The following is an 11,338-nucleotide window of genomic DNA, read 5'->3' on the forward strand; positions in this document are numbered from 1 at the left end:
TGTGCACAAGCCGAAAGAAAGCAAGAGCCAGTGAGAGCCCCAAGTCTGGCCGGGCCCTCCTCGCATACCAGGAGCCAGGCTTTTCCTTCAAGGCCTCACCACGGGGTTCAACTCTCATCCATCAGCACCCAGCCAGCCATGGAGCTTCCAGAGATAACAAAGTCCCCACAGTCTTCTCTTTCATGCAAATCGCATGTTGCCCTGATTCTTAAAATCTCTACAGAGTGGGAGGGTTGAAAAGGTTTATTTCAGAGAACTGGCACCCAAAAGCTGCCACAATCGTTGGCACTCCAGGCTACAGGAAACATTTGGCAAGAAATATACTACTAAGGATACGGTGTAAATGTCAACAACCTGACCTCCAGAAAGAGCCGGCCCTGACAACACCTAGAAACTAAGGAGCTCTCATAAAAAGCCCCTGGGAGGCATACATACCCTTACAACTTAATGACTCCCCAGGTTCAACTAAAGCACAATCCAATGTGAAACTCACTGCCTTTTGGTTGGGAAGGTGCCCTGCAGCTGAGTGAAGGCCACCGGGAGACAGCCTAGCACTCGTCACCCTTCCTGGGGGCACTCAGACAGCCCAGTGCACAGAAAACCAGCAGAGAACGTTAGCATCTGATGGCCCACAAAAGGCTGTGGGCTTCCCCTACTCTGGGACCACGTTCTCGACCTCAGCGCCTGGGCAGCTAGCACACACGACAGGGAAATGGGGGACATGAAAGTAGGGTCCTCATCCCCTTCTCATGCCATTCCCAGGAAGCTCTGAGTTCATCCAAAGGAAAGGTCACTTGCGGAATGAGCTCCCCAGAAGCCTCCCTGCAGAAGGGATGGGGCCAGCCACAGCCTGCTCCTCCTTCATCGCTGCCTAGGTGGCGGGGGGTGGGGGGGACACCCCACCAGGGTTTCCTAGGAGGTCCTGCTGACCCATGCCTGCAGGGCAGCCACAGCCCTTAAGGGCCCCCCGCCTTTCACTCTCCCACTTGTCCAGGTTGGAGGCCAAAGCATATGGTTCCCCTGAGAGAGTGTGACTCCGCTCCTAGGGCAGAGTTTGCTGGGCTCCCAGTCTCATGGGACACGTACCTCTCCAAGTCCACCCGGCCTCAGGCCACAGTAGGTGCACACCCTTCCCCGTCTCTGCATGTGCAGCCGTGGCAAGGCCAGCAGCGCAGCCCGGGGAAGTGGAGCCCCACTGCCCGCGTGTCTGTCTCACAGCACGTTTCACAGCAGTGAGACTGAGCGCAAGTGCTTTCCCATCGTCCACGGGAACGAAAATGCGGATAAGAGGAATTGCTGAGTTACTATGTGTCATCAGTGAGTATCTGTCATGCTCAGAGCAGTGCCTGAAACCCGGCCAGTGCTCTACAAAGGCTGGCCAAGTAAGAAAACAAACACGCAGTCCTGCCGTCGAACAGGGAAGTGAACTGCTGGGGATGGGAAGGCACGGGAGGAGAGTCCTCCTCAACACAGGGTCTAGTCCCCTGCCGACCCCAGCACTGCCTGCCTGCCCAAGGACAAAGTCCCTGCCTGCTTCCAGCGGGTGCCGGCAAGGGAGAGAGTGTGCAGGGCCGCGAGTGAAGAACCCCCTTATCTAGGGGGCTGCAGGATCCACTGCGCCACAAGTGGAAAGAAGCCGGTTCAGGCAGAAAGAACAAAGGAACAAAGACAACCGGCTATGCCAGCTTGCAGCGGACTGTGACAGGCCAGCGAACGGTCCCCGCGATGGTCTGAGGTCTTACGGTGAAGAGACTCGGCCTCTCACCTATTTGGCAAGTGATGGATGCGGCCGGGGACCTCTAAAGCATCACAAGGTGCCCTGACAACAACCAAGTGGAGACGAGATCCAGGGCAGCCAACTGAAGATGAAAACATCCCGGGTATCTAGCTCATGTACCAAATTCCACGTGACGGGTTATACAACAACAACCACAACCTCTGCTGAATTCCTGAGAGAGACCACTCTCCCCCAGAGACAAAGCAGATGCTCAGGAGAGCCATCTGGTAAAATTGGGCTATACCACACCATCCTATTGCACACAAAAATTACCAATCTTCTCGATAGTTGAGTCTGTGAAAGCCTCAGCTTGGAGTCTGCTGCTTTCACTGCGGTCACAGCGCTGCCTTCAAGAGGTTTTCAACCTGTCAGACAGGAGTTGAACACTCTCTCGAGAGGAGACATTCCTAGGCAACCAAGCAGCCTGTTTGGGAAGCACCGGGTCCCTGAGGCGGCCCCGACTCCGTCCAGGGCACAGCACCTCACACACAACCACCTGGGAGGTAGAACCCATGGCGCGAGAGATCATTTCCTCAAGGGCTGATCTGAAAAGGAGGTTAGGAGGCCAGCCCTGCAGGCTCAAGTACGGATGCTCTGGTTTTGAGGGACAGCCTGGTCTCAGAGTCACGTCTCCGTCGTTCCGTCACGGAGGAGATGGGATTCCTAAGGCCTCCAAATCCTGAACAAACAGAAAGAATGCAAGCGCCGAGGCACTCACAGAAGTAGGAGATACCAAGCCAGGGGGCTATGAGGTACAAAAACAATAAGTCCGCCTGGGACAAGCAGCTTTTCCATCAACCTTCTTGGGAGAGTTCCCACCCCACGTTGCCTAAGAATTATTTTATAATCAATTCAGAAAACGAAGTCTTTTCCAGCACAGATCTCCAACTAGGACAGAGTTTTGACAACCCTCTAAAATGGAAAAGACAGAAAGAAGCCTAAGTTATTCATCGCCCATTTCCTTTGATGTCATTGACTGAATGCAAATTGCCTTCCGTAATCAGGCCGAATAGGGAGTCGGACAAACCCTAATTCAGACTCCTTACCCCAAAGTCCCATTAGGTCCCAATTTAAAGAACCCGCTTTAGCAAAAGGGGGAGGTCCCGGCCCCCATCAGAGGGTGCAACTTTCTAAGCAGGGTAGGGGGGTGAGGGGGAGGCACGGGGGCTTGAGTTTCCCTGGCGCTTCCACTCCAAGTCGCTTCCACAAGTTCCCGGGCCGGGCTCCAGCAAATCACGCCCACCACCCAAACTCTCCTTGGAATGCTTGTCTGGAATCTGAAGACCATGCGATTCATTTTCACAGGCAGGGATGTTTCCCGCCGCTACTTCCCTGGCACTGCCCTGACCTCCCACAACAAGTCCGCGGGTTCGCGCCTCCAGCCGCCAGCCCACTCCCACCTCCAAGGGCAAGCCCGCAGCCGCGACTCTGCGCCTGCGCCGCTCCCAGACCACCGCCCCTCCCCCCCCAACCGAAAGCCCCACTCGATCTCGGGGCCTCCTCCTCTAGGGAGGGGGAAGTACAATGCATAAAGGTCACTCCTGAGGCCTCCGGATCCCCTGGAGAAACTAGAGGAAGAACCCTGGAGCATGAGGCAGTGGGGGTGGGGAGGGGCAGGCGGTGTCGGGTGGGGATGGAAGGGGAAGGCAGAGAGAAGCAGAGCAGGGGGGAGGCCGGACGGGACCCTGTCACCAGGATCCCTACTTATTCAGCACCGGGGCTGACACGGGTCCGCTAGAAAGGCTGTGGTTCTCAGCCACTGGCCCTTTCGTGTTCTCCCAGACGGTCTTCCAGGGGGCGTCGAGGCGGCGCCCCGCGCCGGGCCGCAGGCATTGTCCAGGTTCCCCGAGCGCATCTGGGAGGCGCCCCGGCGGCGCGGCCCGCGCCTCGGCTCCTACCTCCACGAGCAGCCCGAGCAGCAGCGCCGCCGCCCTCCGGGGCTGGCGGCCCATGGCTCCGGGTCCTCTCCGGGTGTGCGCCGCTGCCGGGTCGGCAACGCGTCCTCCGTGGGGCGTGCGCCAGGACAGAGGGGGCGGCAGCCCCTGGCCGGCCCGCGGGACCTGGGGGCTCTGGGCGGCCGGAGGTCGCGCAGCCACAGCGCCGAGCGCAGCGCAGCTTCCTCCGCGCTCCGCCCCCTCCCCCCGGCTGGCGAGGGCGCGCACTGCCGCGCACGCGCACACTCCCCGCGCGCCCGCTGGGGCAGGGACCGCGGGCCCTGGGAGCCGAGCCGGGCAGGGGGCTCAGCTGAAAACGTGGAGCCTGCTTTGCCTTCTGTGTCTCCCTCCCTCTCTGCCCCTCCCGCACTAGGGCTCTGTCTCTGTCTCTCTCTCTCAAAAATAAGTAAACATCAAGAAATCTTTTTTAAATAAATAAAAATCGAAGTCAAAACGTTGTGATGCTTTCTTCCCAGTCTCCTATCTCTCCTGGGTGCCCTCTGCCTGGTTCTAGATGACCGGTGTATGCTTGGCAGGAACTGGTAATAGGGTGAGGGCTGGCCGGCCAGGCCGCTTCCCCGAGTGAAGAGGAGGGCACACGAATCTCTGAACAAGTCACAAGAGGAAGACAAGTCTAAGACAACCACTCTTAAAGAGGACAGGACTTGCTCTCATCTGTTGTTTGGGACAGGCCTACTCCCCTGCCCCTGATGAAGGAAGACCCCAGAACCTGGGCTTTTATGTCCTCAAAGGAAGCAAATACATGAGTGACTGGGCTTGGCCCAGAGTCCAATGGCAGAGCTCAGCTTTCCTCGCAGGGAGATGGCATGAATGATGGGCATGTAGTTCATGGATGCCACCCGTAGGTGTCTACACCACCTTTCGGCTGAGCACTCTCCTGGGCATTGGGGATAGTAGCGGTGAACGACATAGACACAGTAGCTACCCTCTAGGTTGAAGTGTGGACTTCAGTCCAGTGAGGGGCAATGGATAATTAGAAGGAAGACATTAAGGTGTGCATGTCAAATTAAAAGTCACCAGGAAGAAAAATAAATGATGTGCACTACTTAGGAGGTATGGCAGGTGCCACCGGAAATAAGAGAGGCAGGCCAGGCCTCTCTGGTAAATTGTCAGGAGCAGAGACCTAAAGGGAGGGAGAAAAACCGAAAAAGCCCTAAAATAGGAGCAGCCAGGGCCCAGGGAACTTTCACCTAGGATCAGTGCTGTGAGGCCATGTGCGCCTCTCGAGATGTGGTAGAACTTGAATTCAAAGACAAAATAGGACCCACAATCTGGGGCAGTTATTAGTTCAGGAAAACAACCCATTATCCACAATTGCCAGCCTATTATCTCTAAGTCAGACTTGCAGAAAATCAAACCACTATCTCTTACAGTCTAGAAAGCCAAACAATAACCCCTGTCACGTTGGCCCCAAATGGCTAGGGCTTGATTAGTAATTGACAGCTTTCATACATTTTGTCCCCACTTTCAATTTAGAATTAATCAGAGAAAAAGCCGCATCTACTCCCCTAACCAACCCCACAGCATGGCCCACTTCTAGTTACCTCACCTACACTTTCTCCACGACAACAGCCTCCAGTCAGGGCATCCTGGAAGCCTTCCCTTTAGTTCTACCTTCATGCTTTCCTATTCCGCTGCCTGCCTTTGAGTCTCTGTCCAATACGAGAGAGAGCGGCACACGCCCTTGATATACCAAGCTCTGAGTAAATAGCCTTTGCCTATGCTCATTTGCTTAGTCGTCATTTATTTCCCTTGTACACTGGAGGAGTCATTCCTTATAGAAGTAAAAGCAGTGAGGCACCTGGGTGGCTCAGTCGGTTAAACCTCCGACTTCATCTCAGGTCATGATCTCACAGTCCCTGGGTTCGAGCCCTGTGTCAGGCTCTGTACTAACAGCCAGCTCAGAGCCTGGAGCCTGTTTCAGATTCTGTATCTCCCTCTCTCTCTGACCCTCTCTTGCTCACATTGTCTCTCTCTCTCTTTGTCTCTCTGTCTTTCTCTCTCTCTCTAAGAAATAAATAAAACATTAAAAAAAAAAAAGAGTGGAATTACTCATGTCTTTCCCACAACTTCGATTACCTCCAGTTTTCTAATTTCCACTTTGAAACAAATAGACAGCAACTTGAGAATCTAAGCTCTAGGCTGGGGTGACCACCAGCATAAGTAATGGTCCTTACTTTCAACTTCGTAAGGAGACTAGTTGTTACTGAGGTGAGGATGCTGGACTAAAGGAAAGGGGAGGGGTTGACTCAGAAAAACCACTCAATACCCCAGAGTTGGTGTAAAGATGATTTTCATCTGAAGACATAGGAGATTCAACAGATGCCAAAAGAAGTCTTCTAGGAGCTTCTCTGATGTGACTCAAACCAGCGACTATTGGGAAATGAGATAAATTCTCTCTTTTGATTGGGTCTACTCATAGGAAGAAGATGGAGAATACATCTATCATAAATCCACTAAGGCTCATGGCCACGAAAAGATAGGAAAAGACCATTCACACCCGCAGAAACAAATCTTTCTTATCTCAATCCAAAACACCAGAAACAACAAGCATTGGCAAGGATATAGAGAAAAAGGAACACTTGCACACTGGGGATGAGAATGCGAATTGGTCTAGCCACTGTGGAAAACAGGATGGAGGTTCCTCAAGAAATACAATCAAACTACCATACAATCCAGAATCACACCCCTGGATACTTAATCTAAAAATGCAAAAGCACTAATTCAAAGGGATACATGCACCCCTATGTTTATTGTAGCATTATTCGGAATAGCTAAGCTATGGAGGCAGTCCAAGTATCCGTAGATAGAGGAATGGATACAGAAGAAGTGGTAGATATGAAATGGAATGCTATTTAGCCATAAAAAGAATGAAATACTGCCGTGTGCAACAACATGGACAGAGAAGAGAGTATAATGCAAAAGAAGTCAGGCAGAAAAAGACAAATACCCTATGATCTCACTCCCATGGAACTTCAGGAGAAAACAAACAAGCAAAAGAAAACAAGAGAAAGAAACAAACCAAGAACAGACTTTTCACGGTAGACAACGAACGAACTGAGGGTTAGCAGAGGGGAAGAGTGCATGGGAAGGCGGGGAGGAGAATGGATGAAATAGGTGATGGAGAGTACAGAACACACTTACCAGGATGAAAAACTAAAACAGCTTTCTTGAGAGAGAGACAGAGACAGAGAGAGAAAGAGAGAAAGCGTGCCTAAAGGAGGGAAGACAGAGAGAGACAGAGACCCAGAAACCAAAGCAGGCTCCAGGCTCAGGCTCCAGAACCAAAGCTGGAGGCTTAAGTGACTGAGCCACCCCCACTGCCCCATCCATTGTCTTTTTTTAAACAAGCCTATTTGTTCTTCCCAAAGAAGCTCTTTACCCCATTGCCTTTCTCCTACTAAATTAGATATGGAAGCCTCTAATGTTAGTCATATAGTAAGCTAAGTACTCTTTTGGTAAGTTCTTCTCTACATGTGAATAAATCTTTTTTCTTCCTGTTAACCTATGTTTTCAGTTTAATTTGCAAGTCCTCAAAAAATGCACCTAAGAGGATAGAGGAAAAGTCGTTTTTCTTTTGTTGCAGACGAAATGACACAAAGGACAAGACACACACAAAAGACAGACACAGACACAACTCCGGCTGGAGGAACATTTCTACGCAAGCCCCTCTTGCGGTTTATTTTATACCCCAGTAACTGGATACAAACTGAAATCTACAAGATGCATTCCTTTACCAATTAAGGGCAAGTAGCCAAACACATTTCAAGGACAGGGGGGAGCAAAGGGAGGAAGCGACCACAACATGTTTACTAAGAGGCCTGCTCACAATTCCAGCCTCCTCCTTATTTCTAAGGAGGGCATGTTCCCTCGTTTGCGAGCGGACCATTAAACTTGGATATTTTGTGCAGGCTTCCTGGCAGAGCACCCTGTTTGCAGGCATGCTTTGCCCAGGCAGGGAGCCCCGTGTGCAGGCACATCCCCACGTCCCTAACCAGGCTTTCTTGTGGTCACTGTCAGGCTCCCACATCTTTCCTAACATGGCTGATGCAAGAGAATGAGTGAATGAAAACCTGACAAAATTGGGGGAGAAATGGAAAAGTTTGGTGTTACAGAGTTAGTCAATCATCATAGATTTTAATAATCAGAATTTAAACAGCAGAACAATCATGGGAGCTTTGACACTCCATGGATTGGTTTTGCAAGGATAAACCTACTAGGTCTTTTTTTTTTATGTTTTTATGTTTATTTACTTTTGAGAGAGAGAGCAGGGGTGGGGCAGAGAGAGAGGGAGACAAAGAATCCAAAGCAGGCTCCAGGCTCTGAGCTGTCAGCACAGAGCCTGACACGGGGCTCAAACTCACAAGACATGAGATCACGGCCTGAGCTGAAGTCAGACGCTTAACACACTGAGCCACCCAAGCACCCCAACCCTACTAGATGTGAACAGGTCAAAATTCCACATAGTATGACTTTTTTCCTTATTCTTATAGTTAAGTTTTTTATTTTAATTCCAGTAGAGTTGACACACAGCACTATACCAGTTTCAGGTGCACAATAGAGTGATTTAACAATATGGCAATTTAACAATTGTATACATTACTCAGTGTCACCATGATAGGTGACCTCATTATTTCCCATTTCACCCATGCCCCACCCGCCTGCCCTCTGGTAACCATTACTTTATTCTTTATAGTTAAGAGTCTGTTCCTTGGTTTCTCTCTCTCTCTCTGCTCTCTTCTTTTGTTTTGTTTCTTAAATTGCACATATGAGTGAGATCATATGGTATTTGGTCTTTTTCCTGAGTGACTTGTTGCACTCAGCACTATACTCTCTAGCTCAAACCATGTCATTGCAAACGGCAATATTTCATTTTCTCTATGACTGAATAATAAAAGTTCCATTGTATATATGTATATATATCTTCTTTATTCATTCATCTATCAGTGGACACTTGGGCTGCTTCCCTATCTTGTTCATTGTAAATAAAGCTGCAAGAAATATAAGAGTGCATGTATCCCATTGAATTAGCGCTTTTGTATTTTGGAAGTGGGTATCAGTGGGACAGTTCCTGGATTATAGGCTACTTCTGTGTTTAATTTTTTGAGAAACCTCTGAAACAGGGTGATTGTTGAAGAGACCACCAAACGATGAATAGAAGAGAGGCAAGATTTTATTTATGGCCGGGCCAAACCTGATCTCCTGATCTCATGGAGAAATGCAGAGAATGGCCCCGAACAAAGGTGGCGGTGAGCTTATATGGATCTCAGTAAAGCAGAACATATCATTATTTAGTTAGCCAATTACATTCTACAGCATACTATGGTAGCCAACTGCATTGTGACACTCAGGTGTTAGTTTTGGCAGAGACCTATCGATTTTAAGTTCTTTGTATTCAAACGACCAACCGTAATTAGACATTTGAGAAGCTGTGGGGTAGTGACTACGTGACAGACCACCGGGGTAGAATGGTGATGTGGTGTTCTGTAACCTTACGTACAGGGTGTGGGTGTGGCCAGCCAGGACAGGGAAGTACAAGCCTGCCAAGCAGATTTACAAAAGCAGAAATAGCGTGTTAGTATTTAACCGTGCTTGAGGTTCACCTACAAGACCTCCAAAGCATTTTTACAGTGACTGCACCAATTCGCATTCCCGCCCATTTGTTTACATCCTCACCAACTCCTGTTGTTTGTTGTGTCTTTTATTTTAGCCATTCTGACAATGTGGACTGATATCCCATTGTACTTTTGATTTGCATTTTTTTCTTTTAATTTTTTTAATGTTTTATTATTTTCTGAGAGAGAGACAGAGTGAGCAGGACAGGGGCAAATAGAGAAAGAGATACAGAATCTGAAACAGGCTCCAGGCTCTGAGCTAGCTGTCAGCACAGAGCCCGACGCAGGGCTCGAACCCACGAACTGTGAGATCATGACTTGAGCTGAAGTCGGACACTTAAACAACTGAGCCACCCAGGTGCCCCTGATTTGCATTTTCTATGAATTAAAACAACATAATTGTTAAACACTAAGGAAAAGGGAGGAAATTTGCAGTAATTGGACATAGATTGTGCTAGATTTACTCTCTGAATACAATAGAGAATTTAATCTTTCAACAAATGCAGAAGGCGGATAGCATCATGCCTTTTTCACACATTAGGTATAAAGACCAAAAGTAACTTTCCCAAACTTGTCAACGAGTAGCAGGTGATACTAGACCTGAACTTTATCGGGCTCCAAAGTCATATATTCTTTTTACACCAAAGGGAGAGTTCCTTGAAGAGCTGTGTTCTGCACTCATGAAGTCCTCAGGAGCTTCACTGTAGTAGTGCAGAGAAGCACTGTGAGTAAGAAAAAGCAAGCGTCTTAGATCTGTTAATGCCTCGCATGGTTGCATTGCTTGGGGATGGAATTAACCCTCTTGATCTAACTAACCAAAGAGGAGAATGAAAGCCGTACTTTTCACTAGTTTTGTTTGCTACCAACAGCTTTTCTCAAAAGCTACTCTTGAGTAATAATAAGTAGAAGTAAGAGACTTTAGGTTTTGCTCCATGAGTAAAGGTCCTTGGAGTCTTGCCAACTCTCCTGATTAAGGTCCTACGCTTTCAGAACTGTGCCTGCCTCTCAAGGGCATAGAGAAGAGACACATGGTAGAGAATAACTCTGAAATGATCTAGACAGCCCTTAGCCCCACATACTTGTTCAGATGTTAGATCGTACACGTTCAGAAGAGCCAATGCAATGGGTCAGGCGTGAGTCAATGTCGGAGCAGAAAGCTGCTCAGTATGAAGCAATAGGGAGAGTTAGGGACTATGGCCAAATTCAAAAGTAGGCATCATTCAGTCAATGATGTTTAGAACATTGAACTGGCTATATAAGACATATTGACCATCGCTGTGGGCCAAGTTCAGTTTGTGACCCTTGGTCTGTAACAGGAAGCTTGGCCTAAATAAACCCTAACTGCAAAGGGATATTTGGAACGTCTCCCCACCAAATTCCTACAATACATCCCAGTCCTTGACTCTCCTAAGGTACAGGGCAAGTCTCTTTTATACAGGCTATATCTATCTGCACACTCATAGCAGAGTCATTCCCATTCGGAAAGGGAGAAACAGGAAAAATGGGTGGCAGGTTGTAGGCAAGTTCAAATCCTAGCTTGTCCTCCGAATTCTCCAGGTATCCACTCAGTCCCTGGGATCCCTTCTTTCCCAAATGAGGCCCCAACTTTATAAAGAGACGGTAGATATTAGAAACTGTAGACGACACCCCAAAAGGTATATAAATAATGTTCCAAAAATTGTGCCAGATGTACAGTCCTAAAGAAATAGAGATTGATGGTACAGCTGTCCCCTTCAGTACAATGATGGGTCTCAAAATATTGGAACTGGCCCAATTAGTCAACTTTGGGGACGCACAGTAAATGATGATGTGTGGCCACTAGAAAATAGAAGGGAACAGGACTGTGCCTGTCTGCCGTGGGGACATCAGGTACCACAAGAACAGGGTCCTGGAACCCTCACCTCCCAACCTGTCACACAACTCATAGACTCACACAAACACACCTACGACACTCAAAGCAAAAGGACAGGACACATGGATACCATGTCTTA

The 11,338-nt window shown here is 49.0% G+C and overlaps 1 protein-coding gene across 1 annotated transcript in view; it reads right to left on the minus strand.

The window, feature by feature from the left end:
* Positions 1–3,807, minus strand: part of VOPP1 (VOPP1 WW domain binding protein) — an 89,581-nt gene extending 85,774 nt beyond the window's left edge. Inside the window, exon 1 of the mRNA XM_039243014.1 lies at positions 3,676–3,807. Coding sequence (XP_039098945.1) covers positions 3,676–3,729 — 54 coding nt within the window. The 5' untranslated portion in view covers positions 3,730–3,807. The remainder of the gene's footprint in view (positions 1–3,675) is intronic.
* Positions 3,808–11,338: the final 7,531 nt, after the last annotated feature.

Source organism: Hyaena hyaena, unplaced genomic scaffold (genome assembly GCF_003009895.1).
Source record: "Hyaena hyaena isolate Hyena2069 unplaced genomic scaffold, ASM300989v1 scaffold_218, whole genome shotgun sequence".
In the NCBI taxonomy this organism is placed as follows: domain Eukaryota; kingdom Metazoa; phylum Chordata; class Mammalia; order Carnivora; family Hyaenidae; genus Hyaena; species Hyaena hyaena.